This window comes from Myxine glutinosa, chromosome 4, assembly GCF_964187855.1.
Source record: "Myxine glutinosa chromosome 4, kmMyxGlut1.1, whole genome shotgun sequence".
NCBI classification, from domain to species: domain Eukaryota; kingdom Metazoa; phylum Chordata; class Myxini; order Myxiniformes; family Myxinidae; genus Myxine; species Myxine glutinosa.
The window spans coordinates 94,251,091-94,265,188 of NC_136264.1; the positions used below are offsets into that span (position 1 = coordinate 94,251,091).

At 44.6% G+C, this 14,098-nt stretch overlaps 1 protein-coding gene across 3 annotated transcripts in view; it reads left to right on the plus strand.

Annotated features, from left to right (window-relative positions):
• Window positions 1–14,098, plus strand: part of STIMATE (STIM activating enhancer) — a 51,205-nt gene that overhangs the window by 23,787 nt on the left and 13,320 nt on the right. For all 3 annotated transcript variants that reach the window (XM_068112975.2, XM_068112977.2, XM_068112976.2), the window contains exons 3-4: window positions 13,136–13,231; window positions 13,453–13,574. In XM_068112975.2, the coding sequence (XP_067969076.1) occupies window positions 13,136–13,231; window positions 13,453–13,574 (218 nt within the window). The remainder of the gene's footprint in view (window positions 1–13,135; window positions 13,232–13,452; window positions 13,575–14,098) is intronic.

The following is a 14,098-nucleotide window of genomic DNA, read 5'->3' on the forward strand; positions in this document are numbered from 1 at the left end:
ATCGGTCCAATTATTGCAGAGAAAATGGTTTTTAAAGGAAAACAAAAAACAAATTCCCCAAAAAATTCCCAAAAAAATTCCTGGATCCGGAATAATATCCTGAGCTTCACCAAAAATTAATCAATTCTTCCTTATCCCAAGGGCAATCATCCCAACAACTTTCATCCAAATCCGTTCAGAACTTTTCCAGATATCTTGTTCATGAACACACACACACACACACACACACACACACACACACACACACACACACACACACACACACACACACGAATGCATTACTCCCTAGCGGGAGTAAAAATCAAGATATCTCAAAAGTTGTGGACAGATTCAGACGAAACATGGTGGACAGGTTGGGTGTGTGGCAAGACAAGAAACAACAACGTGCATTTTAAGGCAATTTTCCCTGCTAGAGCGGGGGTTAGCCTTGCGGTCCCCATGACGATCTTCTCCATTTTGCCCTATTTTCTGCATCTCCCCTTGTTAACCCCCTTGCCCGCATTTCTTCTTCCACCATCTTTAGCCAATTCTTTCTCGGTCTTCCCCGTCCTCTACTTCCTTCTACATTCATTTCCATCACTCTTCTCAACCAGTCACTTTCATCCTTCCTCAACACATGACCAAACCATCTCAACCTGTTTCTCTTCACAGCATCAATCACAGGCTCTATTCCCATCATCTTTCGCAATTCATCATTTGTCTTCCTCTCTCTCAACGATACTCCACACATCCACCGAACCATTCGCATTTCCACCCTTTCCAGCCTTCGTTGCTGCTCTACGTTCATTACCCATGTCTCGCTCCCATAAATCATAACACTTCTCACACATGCAGCATACACCTTTCCCTTCAGCTTCAACGACACTCCCCCCCTCATCAGCACGCCACTCAGTTCCCGAAACTTCTTCCATGCACATCTCACTCTAGCAACCGTTGCCGAGTCTGATCCACCTTCTCCATTCAGCACGTCTCCGAGGTAGCAAAAGGTTTTCACACCTTCCAGCTTCACGCCGTCTCCAAGATCCAACTCAACATTTCCTCCATCTGCAGCTCCCTCTGTGCACACCTTACATTTGAATGTAGCTGCCACACTGGTTAATGACCCTCTCAGACCACTACATTTTTGATGAACCCACTCAGCGCACATTGTACATTGAATGGAGTTTACTCCGACACCCTTCCTGCACACAGCACACGGCCACTTCCCAGTTCTTTCCACCCATTGTGTGGCAAGGACAAATCGATTCGATTTTCGTGAAGATTCGAATCCGGATCAGAGAATTATCAATTTTTTAAAAAGTGATTATTCACCATTGAGTGATAGGGCCAAAAACTATATGTAGCATGATGTCACAAAAAGTTGTGGACGAATTATGACAAAACGTGGTGGATGAGGTTAGTAACAAGAACAAGCCAATTCCAGATCCTGTGTATCACTGGATAGAAGACGTAAATTGTTCAGCCTCGTGGAGGTATGCTTCTTGTAAGTGGTCCACATTTTTGCCACATACCCCTCCCTCCTTTCTGCCCAAATTGCGGATGTTATTCTAAACTACTTGTCCCAAAATGTGCCGATGATCTCCACTGGAGAATTGCCCATTTTATATTACCCAACAATTCCCTTATTCACCGTTTTTCGCAAGGAATTAGTGAAGTGTCCATTCTGTGGTCAAACTGCAACTTTGTACCACACTTATGGTGAATGCAATCTCTTGACCATCCTCCTCCTTTTGTTGAAAGTGCTGTTTGCGCACCTTTCCTTTGTTTTCAGTTTCTCAATATTCATTTTTAGTCCCAGTGGCACATATAACGTCCAAAGGGAAGTTTTGGTGAATTAATTAATTTATTTCTGAGGCTAAGTTAGAAATTTACAAGATTAGGAAGTCGCCTCTATGGAATGACCTGTTTATATAGCACTGATTTTTACCTCCGCCACCAAAGGTGGATGGAGGTTATGTTTTCACCCCTGTTTGCCCATTTGTTTATCTGTCCGTTTGTGAACAAAATATGTCAAAAAGTTGTGGACGGATTCGGACGAAATTTGGCTGAGATGTAGCGTATGTGAAACCGACGAAATCATTAGATTTTGGTGAAGATCAGGATTTGGATCCGGCTTGTATAATTTTTTGAGTGATTCTTCACCATTGGTAGATAGGGCCAAAAACGATACATAGCAGGATATCTCAAAAATTTGTGGACGGATTAGGATGAAACTTGGTGGACAGGTTGTGTGTTTCGAGGATGAATTGATTACATTTTGGTCAAGATTCGGATCTGGATGCGAGAATTTTTAAAGTAATTCTTCACCATTGGGAGATGGGGCCAAAAACGACACATAGCAGGATATCTGAAAAAGTTATTGATGGATTTGGACGAAACTTGTTGGACAGGTTGTGTGTGTAACAGGGAGGAATCGATACAATTTTGGTTGAAGATCTGGAGCCGGATCCAGCTAGTAGAATTTTAAAAAAGTGATTCTTCACCATTGAGTGATATGGCCAACCAGGTGGAGGTATGCTCTCCACTGGGTGCCGTTCTAGTTTGGTCATGTTTTAAGCTATGCTCTTTGCCTGAGCCAGATCACACTGGAATTCTTCTGTCGCTACCACCGCAATCATTTGCAGGCATTTGAAAATCCCTATGTCTTCTTTCTTCTCTCCATTTGTCATCTGTCTTTTCTCCCTCTGTCGTCTCTGTCTTCTCTCCCTCTGTCGTCTCTTTGTTTCTTTGTCTGTCTCTCTGTCCCCTCTCCCTTGGGTAGGATGAATCCAACGATAAAATTGCCTGCCAATAAAATTAATGCAGTGTTTTGGCCACTTAGTGTTTAATCAATGGGTCTATTCTGCTCATTCATCAATGCCTCTGCATCCATGTTGCCTTTCTTTTGATTCTCTTGTTATAAACGAGGCACTTTCAGCTCCTTGAAAACACCTTTTAATTCTGTGTTTTGTATTTTCTTTTCAAATCAAACAAATTCGTCAATTGCGCAAATTGGAACGACCATGATTAACGCATGCTTTTTTTTAATGTGAAAAGAGGAAGCCATTTAAAAATGGAAGTACATTTTTTGCATTTACTCTCGTGCTGTGAATAATTTAGTCTGTTAAACTTACCAAGATGGTTTACCGTACTGTATTTAAACATTTACTGCAAATAATGACACCAGCTATTGCCACATGGGTCCTGTGCAGCAGGATTTGCCTTCCACACACGATTGGTGTACGAGCAGATCAGGAGAGGTCGTTAAGAAAATTACAAAGACTCGTTAACCCTATGGTTATATGCAGGCTGAACAAAGCAGAAACTGTCACTCATTACACTACACTTCAGTGAGCGGGATCACCATATTATAGTGATCGGTGAGCAGGAGGATCCACGTTGCATTGATCGGTGAGCGGGAGGATCCACGTTGCACTGTTAGGTGAGAGGGAGGATCGATCCACGTTGCAATGATCCGTGAGCAGGAGGATCCACGTTACAGTGACCGAGGATCGGGAGGATCCACGTTGCACTGATCGGTTCGCGGGAGGATCCACGTTGCAGTGATCGGTGAGAGGAGGGATCTTTGTACAGCCTGAGTGAAGCCAGAGGTTTTATGCTTATTGTAAATCCAGCAACTTTCCACCTCACTGCAGCAACTTTGTATCTCGCTATCAATATTACCAATATATTTTGTAGTTAGGCCTGTATTTATTTGAGTTGTTTATAACTGGTACCAGTTGACTTTACATATCGCTATGGTCATCACCTCTGGATAACTCCAAAGGATGACGTATGTTGGAGAGACCACGGATGCTTTCTACAACCATTATCTCGGGCCGGATATTCACACCCAGAGTCAGGTTACCGTGCTGTTGAGTTGAGCGTTGTAGTCACGGAACAGTGCCAAGTGATCCTGCCGCAGTTAAATTAATTGCCCTAGCAACCAACATCGCGGGTCACACTGCAAGAGCTACCCTTAAGATTGCAGACCTCAAATCAATCGCCCAAGAAACACTATTGGGACCAACCCCAAGAAGGATAAATCTGGACACATTCAACACACATCAAGCAAGGCAATCAAAAGAGCAGGAAGTGATGGGAGGAATGGCAGATGGAACCCGCTTCTCAAACGAGAAATGGCGGGGAGATGAAGCGCACAAAAATGGGGAAAAGGTCATTGGCAAATGGCTCTCTTAGCTCTCTTAGTCTTAGTCCCCTTCGTCCATGGTACACTGAAGCTTGTAGTGAGGCAGTTGCCCTGAAACGATTTCCTTCATCTCATAGAACAACAACAACAACAGGCATTTTAAGGCCATTTTCCCTGCTAGAGCGGGGGTTAGCCTTGCTAACCATGACAATGTTCCATGCCATGACAATCTTCTCAATTTTCCCTATTTTCTGCATCTCCCCTTGTTAACCCGCTTGCCCGCATTTCTTCTTCCACCACCTTTAGCCAAGTCTTTCCCGGTCTTCCCCGTCCTCTACTTCCTTCTACATTCATTTCCATCACTCTTCTCAACCAGTCACTTTAATCCTTCCTCAACACATGATCAAACCATCTCAACCTGTTTCTCTTCACAGCATCCATCACAGACTCGATTCCCATAATCTTTCGCAATTCATCATTTGTCTTCCTCTCTCTCAACGATACTCCACACATCCACCGAACCATTCACATTTCCAGCCTTCGTTGCTGCTCTGCATTCATTACCCATGTCTCGATCCCATAAATCATAACACTTCTCACACATGCAGCATACACCTTTCCCTTCAGCTTCAACGACACTCCCCTCCTCGTCAGCACGCCACTCAGTTCCTGAAACTTCTTCCATGCACATCTCACTCGAGCAACCGTTGCCGAGTCTGATCCACCTTCTCCATTCAGCATGTCTCCTAGTTAGCAAAATGTTTTCACACCTTCCAGCTTCACACCATCTCCAAGATCCAACTCAACATTTCCTCCATCTGCAGCTCCCTCTGTGCACACCTTACATTTGAATGTAGCTGCCACACTGGTTAATGACCCTCTCAGACCACTAAATTTTTGATCAACCCACTCAGCGCATATTGCACATTGAATGGAGTTCACTCTGACACCCTTCCTGCACACAGCACATGGCCACTTCCCAGTTCTTTCCACCTCACCACATGCTTTACCACTTGTCATCACCTTCGTTTTTCCGATATTCACCTTCAGACCTTTTGTCTCCATACATTCCTTCCAATTGTTCATCTTCTTCAGTCATCTTTAAGGCAATTTTCTCATACTCTCCCCAATCAACACCAGATCATCTGCATACAACAACTCCCATGGTAAACCCTCCTTTACGTTCCGAGCCAGCACCTCCATCACAGCTACAAATAGTAGTGGACTTAGTACCGACGCCTGATGCACTCCCACCTTCACCTCAAACTCACCACTGTTCCTATCCATCGTCCTTACAGCTGTGCGCGCTCTCGTACATTGCCAGCACTACTCTGATCAACCATTCATCCACTCTTAACTTCCTCAATGCCCATGTCGCTACTTCGCGTGGAACCCTATTGAATGCTTTCTACAGATCAATAAACCCAAGAAACAACTTCTTCCTCTTCTCCATGTACTTCTCCTGCAACTGCCTTACAATAAAAAGCACGTCTGTCTCTTCCTGGCATAAATCCAAACTGCATTTCGTCGATCTTCATTTTCTTCCTTATCTTCTTCTCCAACACTCTTTCCAATACCTTCATTCCATGCTCGAATAACTTTATCGCTCGATACGAGCCACAGTCCAGAGGGTCACCTTCCCCCTTGTACAGAGGGACGAGGGTACTCAGTTCGCAATCCACTGGAATGCGGCCTTCTTTCACCACCAGATTACAGATCTCTGTCATTCTCTTCACACCCCAACTTCCCGCTGCCTTCAACATATTTCCCACAACTCCCGTCGGCCCTCCCGCTTTTCTACTCTTCATTGCTTTTTTTTTTTTCTTTCTGTATACAAGATCAAGGCTCGTGAAAGAGCTAACATTAATCACACAAAAAGTCAAACCGACACATAAAACACAAAATAAGGGGAGTGGTAGACAAGATGGGGAGAGAGGGGGAAGGACACAAAACAACATTTGAGAGCAGGGACATCAAGAGAACTGTGGGAGGGAGAGGGCTTGGGGGGAGGTGGGAGAGGTATAAAACATATGGACACTGCAAGGACTTCCACGACATAAGTTTTTATCGCTTCCTCAACTTCCTTCTCAGTTATCTTCTCTGCCGGTCCTAAAACTGGGTGACTCTCAATGTTGCCGTCCCATTCATTCTCTGCATTCAACAGCATTTCCATATTTCTCTTCCATCTTCCTTTAATTCCATCGGGGTCCACAACGATTTGTCCCACTTCATCCTTCAAGCAACTCACCCCCATCACATCGCACCTCTCTTTCGCTATCTGCTTTGCAATCCTGAATACCGCTCTCTGACCCTCTTCCAAATCCAAGCGTTCTCCGAACATTTTCCTACATGCCTCCTGCGCCTTTGCTCCCTCTTTCTTTGCAGCCTTCTTGGCTGCCTTATAACTTTCATGTTCTGCCCCGTACCCTTTGCCTTCTGCCACTCCTTGAACTTCTTTCTGTTCTCGTCAATCCTCTTTCCAACTTCGTCATCCCACCACCATGTTTCCGAGTGCCTCGGTGGTCCTTTGGTCCATGCACATACCTCACCAACGGCTCCCAAAAGACTATCTTTCATTGACATCCAACCACTTTCAAGCTCAACCACATCATCCTCTGCCATACTCAGTCTCTCTTTTAATGCCTCCCTCACTGCCACCTCTTTCAACCTCCACACCTTCATTCTCGGTTGGTACTTTACCCGCCGAGCTCTCCTCCCACCTTTCACCCTTTTGTCGCAGACAACCAAGTGATGCTGTGAAACAGCCTCCTCCCCTGGGATCACCCGGAGGTGCCCCCTATCTTGCTTACGCACCATTAGGTAGTCAACGGTTGTCGTCGACCCACCTGATGTGTGTGTAACAAGCTTATTATCCTCTTTTTGGAACTGAGTATTACAAATCAACAAACCAGCTCCATCAGCAAACTCCAAAATCCTTTCACCTTCTCCATTCCTCACACCATATCTGTAACCCCCATGAACTCCCTCAAAACCGTCCATACTCCTTCCCACATGTCCATTTAGGTCTCCTCCTATCTCAACAACTTCATCATCTTTCATGTTTTCCATCAGCTTCTCTATCACACACCAGCACTCGTCCCTCTCTTCATCGCTTCGACCGACCTTCGGAGCATATCCGGAGATGACGTTCACCAAGAGCTTCCCAATCTTCATTTACACCATCATCAACCTTTCACTCACTCTCGTCACACTCACCACACTGTCTACAAACTCCTCAGAAAACAGGACACCAACACCATGCACGCCTTCCGGGCACCCTTGCCACACAAACGTGTGTTTCTGTCCCTGCCTACCCTTCACCATTCTCACACCACTTCCCTTCCATCTCGTCTCCTGCACACAACATATGTCCACTCTTCTTCTGACCAATACTTCCACCACTACTCCTGATCTCCCTGTCATTGTCCCTACATTTCATGTCCCAAACCTCAGAAACCGATCTCCACGTGGGGCATCAGACGTTTCGTCGTCATAAATGGAGTGATTTCCACCCTTGCTTCGATCGGATTCCCCACCTTGAGTTTTGACGAGAGGGAGTGAGGTCTCCCACAGGGTACTTCGGGCTGTACCCTGCCCATATCTAATTGTAATTGTGCATCTCATAGAAGGCAAATCCAATTAAAGGTAATCTCAGTTCCTTCCACAAAGCCCGGAACAGGTGTGTGTCTACCCTCGGGAGAGCCAGGAAACAATATCTCTCTACTCTCAAGACTGAAATCTCAAACCTGTCTCCCTCCTGCAAATCCTGGTGGTGTCTGGTGAAGTCTGTTTCTGGTGTTTGTTCTCCTTCCATCCCCTCTTACCTCAAATGGCTACACAGCTGACTCCGCACGTTAAAAAGCTGAATGACTAAACTGTGTATTTGCTTCAAAATAGTGTCGCAAACTCATCGCTCTCTATCCACCCCCCTACTCAATGGTACCCAGCTGCTCCTGGACTCTGTCCTTCTCTCTCCATCAAGGTGGAGAAGTTTCTGTCAAACCTACACTCTGATTCTGCAACTGGACCAGATGGAATCAGCCCACAGGTTTTAAAATCCTGCTCTGCCGCTCTATCACACTCTCTCTCTGTTCTCTTCACTCTCTTTTTTGCTCAAGGTCATCTGCCATCTGCTTGGAAATCAGCCAACATTACTGCTTTCCACAAAAAATGTGTAAAAACAGATCCTTGCAACTACAGACCAATCAGCCTGCTCCCATTAATCAGCAAGGTCATGGAATCCATCATGCTTCCGATATGAAATCCTTTCTCTTCTCCAATGGCTTGATCTCTGATCATCAATTTGGATTCAGACCTGGTCATTATACTCTGGACATGCTGCTTCTGCTGTCTCAACAAAGGATGGAGGTCCTCAGCACCAAACAGGAAATTAGAGCTGTCTCCCTTGACATATCTCGTGCCTTCGATATGGTCTGGAAGCCCACTCTGAACACCAAACTTTTCTCTTATGGTATCCATGGAAATCTCCACTCATGGCTCGTGGACTTCCTCTCCTATCGGTCAACGTGTGGCTCTAACTGGAATTCTCTCATCTCCTCTTCCTGTCCAGGCTGGAGTTTCTCAAGGCAGTGATCTGGGCTCTGCGCTTTTTGTGGTCTTCATCAATGATCTCTCTGACTCTCTGGAAAATCCTCTTTATTTTTTTGCCGATGACTCCACCCTCTGCTGCTCTATCTGTCATCCCTCAGATTGGCAGGCTGCAGCCTCTTTACTCTCTGCAGACCTGGATAAAATTACAAGTTGGTCAAACACATGGAACATGTCTTTTCATCCTGACAAATCTCACACTCTCACCTTGTCTCTCCAAAAATACGATCTGGAAAACTCTCGCCTCTACTTTTTCAACAATCTTCTTTGAGAACTTCTGTTATGCAAGGTTTTGGGTCTCATTATTTGCCATGATCTTTCCTGGGAAAACCACATTTCCAAGCTGACTTCCAAACCCAGTTGCCGACTTGGCATCCTCCGTCGTGCGAAGTCCTTTCTTGGCACTACTGAGCTTTTTACTGCATACAAAGCTTTAATCTGCAGTTTAATGGAGTACTGCTCTCCCTTCTGGGCTGGTGCTCCTGCCTCACACCTCGCTCGGCTTCACGCTGTAGAAACCAAGGCTCTTAGGATCATTGGTATTTCCTGTAATTAATCTGATTCTGAGGGCCTTTCACACTCTCGCCGCAGGCAGGTGGGTGGTTTTAAAAAATATCCCCTACCGACTGCACTCCGGCCTTGCACCCCCTTCTCTGTCTGTACTCTGTCCCCCAAATATTCCTGCAGGGCACACAAGCTTTGCCAGCAACCCTCTTCTGGTGAAACTGCCAAAATCAACTCTTTGCTCACCTTCACCCTTTCATTCCTTTTTTTTCCCGCCTCTGGAACAAACCCCCACACTCTCTCCAATCTCACACTTCCCTCCAGATCTTCCAAACAACTGTTCACCACCATCTCATATCTTTCCCCATCCAAAATATTGATCTTTTCTACTCCCATTAATCCACCACAAACCCACCTCCTTCAAATTCCCTGATTTCTTTCCTGAAATCCCCTGTAGTGTTCATCTTGTTTATCCCGTGTACCCCACCCCAGTCCTCTCTCTTCCATTGATCTCCTGATGTCCCTGTTCCCCACTGTTGTTGTGCTTCTCTTTCTCTCCCCCTCTTGTCTCCCGTTCCCTTTATTACACATTATATGTGCTAGCTCTCATACAAGCCTAGACTAAGTATAGAAAATAATATAATTTGGGTCCATTGGTAAGAGAGAGAAATTGGCCCAACTCCACCCTTTTATCGTTTTGCTACACGTGGGTGAACATTTCTCAAGCTTTCCACTCTTGCCGGCTTCTCATTGGCCTATGCTGCCCTGTGTGACCACCGACCCGCGCCACGGTTGATGCCATCAAGGCAATGTCTGAGTGTGCTTTGTGTGTAGTATGTTATGAAGCAGGTGCTAGAGAATGTGTGAAACAGAGAAGAAAGACAGAAAATAGAGAAATAGTTAGAATTGGAGAAATAGAGAAGGGGGAAGGGAACAAATCACTATCTATTCATAAACGCAACACATATTCATGACATCAATACGATTTATCGAACTCGAAACAGTATACTGTTGTGTCATATCAGTGGTTAACACCGCCGGGTGACGAATAGCCGTAACGGTCCTTAATACCAAGGCGCATAGCCAAACCTGGCGGTTGGGCCGTCACACGCGATTGAGGGTACCAAAGCGTTGACCTGGGACGGAAGCCACGCGGGTTTATTCTCAGACCCAACACCGTGCAAACAAGACAACAAATGAAATGCACAATAATGAATCTAATGAAATAAAGCACGACAAAATAAAGGTTGAGGTAAAACGAAATCCTAATTTGAGACGTCACCATTCAGACACAAATACACAACAGGGGAATGATAAAAATCATCAATATTTTTATACCGGCCGGCACTCAGATTGCTCAACATGATCGTTGAATGAAGTCGGCAGTACAGGGTGGCCAAGTCCAACGCTTCCCACGCCAGAGCGCCCAATATTGCACAGAGCCGTTGAGCGAGCTGTGAAGACTGCCCTCTTTTCGCTCTCTCTCTCTCTGTCTGAAGCGCCAAGAGCCCCACAAACTGCCGCCTTATTGCTCCTCCTTACGATCGCAAAAGCTCTAGAAAGTTTCCTCACAGGCGCACATGGCACCAAAAAGTGACCGCCAGGGACAAAAGCCAGTCTGAGAGAGAGAGGACAAAAGACTGAGAGGGAGCGAGCGCGATTTTTCTTCTTTCCTGCTCGAACCTTCCCTGCTCTCTGACGTCACCCGACCAGTGGCCGAGCTAAGTGGAAACACCACATGTCCTCGCTTGACCAATGACAAACTTTGAGGTGTGGCCTTTTCCCTTACTTAGTTGGTGGGCAGGGTTTACTTGCCGATCGAGAACATTCGTTTTCTGTTGGCATGGTGTCGGTTATGGTTGGTTAATGGGCAGTTGTTGTTTTTGTTGTTGTATGAGGGTTTTTATGGCCGGCCTTGTTGTAGTTGTGAAAAACATAGGGAAAAGACACAGGAGGCAATCACAAACTGGGGGAAAACTAACCTTAACCCCTATCTAGTTAACATAGCTCCATCCCCGTGCGCAGGCACATAAACAATTTTAAGCTCCAGTTTCCCTACTTAATACATCTAGATGCTTCCTACGTGTCTACTGTCCATGTCATACCTATACGGTCCTATCTGTGAACCACTTTTAGAGGCCATTTTTCCCCGCAGAGCAGGGGTTGGCCTTTTTCGGTCACCGTGGTCCCCTTTTTTGCAGCAATGTTTTATGACCGGATGCTCTTCCTGCCGCCAACCCTGTTAGTCGCCTCTTGCGACACACAGGGAATTACCAGTGAACTGGTTCTCAATTTGCCGACCTCAGAAGGATGACAGGCTGAGTCAACCCCCCTGCCGTTAATTCAGCGATCGACTGGGATTAGAACTCAGGATCCTAGGATCCCAAGCCAGCACCCTAACCACTAAGCGAACACCAGGCTCTATACGATCCTATCTGTACTATGGTATTTCATCCTCTTAACACCACAAACGTAACAATACTAAAGATATAACTGACTAATATTTATGTGTTTGTGCTTCCATTCCCTTGTGAGTGGGGGGGAAGTGGGCACGGAGTGATGCACGAAGTCCATCCCTGGGCTGTAACCGTCAATATTGTAAGGCACTCGGTCATAATGACTTCATAATAGCTTTCATTAAACTCACTTGCCTGGCTCACTTCTTGCTGCCATTGGAAACTCAAAAGCGAGTACATATCGGCAAATATAAAATGAAATAAACTCCAGCATTGAATCAAGTTTTTCTTCACATTGTGATCCTCAGCAAAGTGGGAAATCCCTGTTTTTGAGCTGACAAGATTCCAAAGGTTAGAAAACGAAAGAATGGAAATTTAAAAAATGTAAAGGTGGAAAACAAAAAATACATCCTTTGGATGCTTGTTCATGGTATTCAGTTTTTTATGACTCAAAGATAAAAATTGTTTCTTTTTTATCTTGGGAAAAACAGTGGCTAGTTTTTTTGTTGTTGTTGTACAGTGTCCAGGCCCGTGGAGGAGCCAGAACATAGAATGGATCAGGATATAACAACGAAATTAACTATGAAGAGGGGGAGGGACACCAATAGCTGGATTGAGGGAGACTTAGAAGGATAATTGATGCGTGTACGTAAATCATCGGCCACTGGTCTTTCTGGAGAATGCTGAGTTGGCTATTAATAATTGTCCACTTCCCTCCATGCCTTCCATCCAGATTCTTTAAATAAAGCAAGTACAAAAGTAGAGTTAAGATTAAAAAAAATTTTTTTTCAACAAATTCCTGTTTATACTTTGTCACTTTTGGCAAACTTCCGAGGAATCGCAACCAACCCTTTTTGGTTTAATCGTTCTTGCTAAGTGTATGGCATAAGCCTTTGTTGAAACCAAAACGTTTTTACCACTCTTTATTAACCCTTTGAGTACGGGATTTTTTTTTGATAATCCCGGGATCCCCAGCAACCTAAACAAATTAAAAAAAAATTCTCACACCTCGATAAATTTGATAAAACAGGATTAATTTGGCATTTTGTTATGGGAATGCAACCACGTACTGACGATCTATTTATAGGTCTAGTCGATGACGTGTAGTAACGTCATCCGTACACAAAACTTTTTCACGGGTTGCAGCACTGGACGTCATCCGTACTCAGAGTTAAAGGGTCATCTATATATTGGGTATGCAAAAATGGTTATGTTTTTGATTTTGAGACTTCCTCATGCCTCAGCATCTTTCTCATGTCTTGTGCACTTTCATTCTCCTCTTTACTCCTCTTTCTTCCCGGCCTTCTTTTCCTTGTCTTCCTCTCTTTCATGCAATCTCCACTACCCTTTCACTTTCTATCCCTTATCCCCCCTGCCTTGTAATGTAGTATGCACACAGAACACCTTGTGATTTATCTACATTCTGTGGCTCCTGCAGGTTTTTCGATACATCCAAGCAGATCTGTGGACAGCTTTTCATCCACTTTGCCAATGTCTACCTGTCGAATCTCACAAAAGATGATCCATGCTCATTGTGAGTCTTTGTTTTGATTCTTTATTTGTTCTAAAGTTTATCTTCTACAGTCATACCCTTTACTTGATCTTAGTCATCAACGTACTGCCCAAAACATTTCCTCTGTGACACTTCTGTCTGACGGTTTTTTTTTTTAATGTAGTTCATTTCAACAGTATGTTCACTTTGTAATTCAATGGATAGCTAGTGAGTACCATGTCACGATATGTATGTGTGCACAGGTACCTTGTGAACTTCTTGCTGGATGCCACATTGGGTATGCTTCTCATTTGGCTGGGCATTCGGCTGACGTCACGCATCGTCGAGTGGAGGCGGTGGGAGTGGCTGCAATTTGGGGAGTATGGTAAGGGTGCTATTACGAATGCACGATTAATTTATGTGGTTACTGATTTGTGGTGTAATCTCTAACTAGTGCAGCAAATCAGGATTTTATGTATCATCATCATAACCCTCCAGCTGTTTTTTGTTTTAATTATTTTTATCTTCTCTAAATAATCCAGACTCGTGAACGAACATAGCGAGGGTTACAGACAACACAGGATGGCACTATGGAAAATGCGCACATTAAACATGATCAAATAGGTCATGGAAGAAGGAGATGCGAACAAGGAGGATGATTGTTAAGAGTAAAAGGGATGATGCGTAGATATGGGAGACTATGTTAGAGGTGAAACTCGGGTAGAAGGAAAGCGAGTGCCTGTTGCCAATTTTGTCTTCTTCTTCTTGCCTGTGGCTCCTGCAAGGAACAGATTCTTTTTTCTTTCTATTCAATGGTCCGATGCCAAATTTATTTGGGTGCTACGTAGATGATTGTATTGGCTTAACCTCCTGTAACAGATCGGAACTTGAATGATTCATCAACTTTAT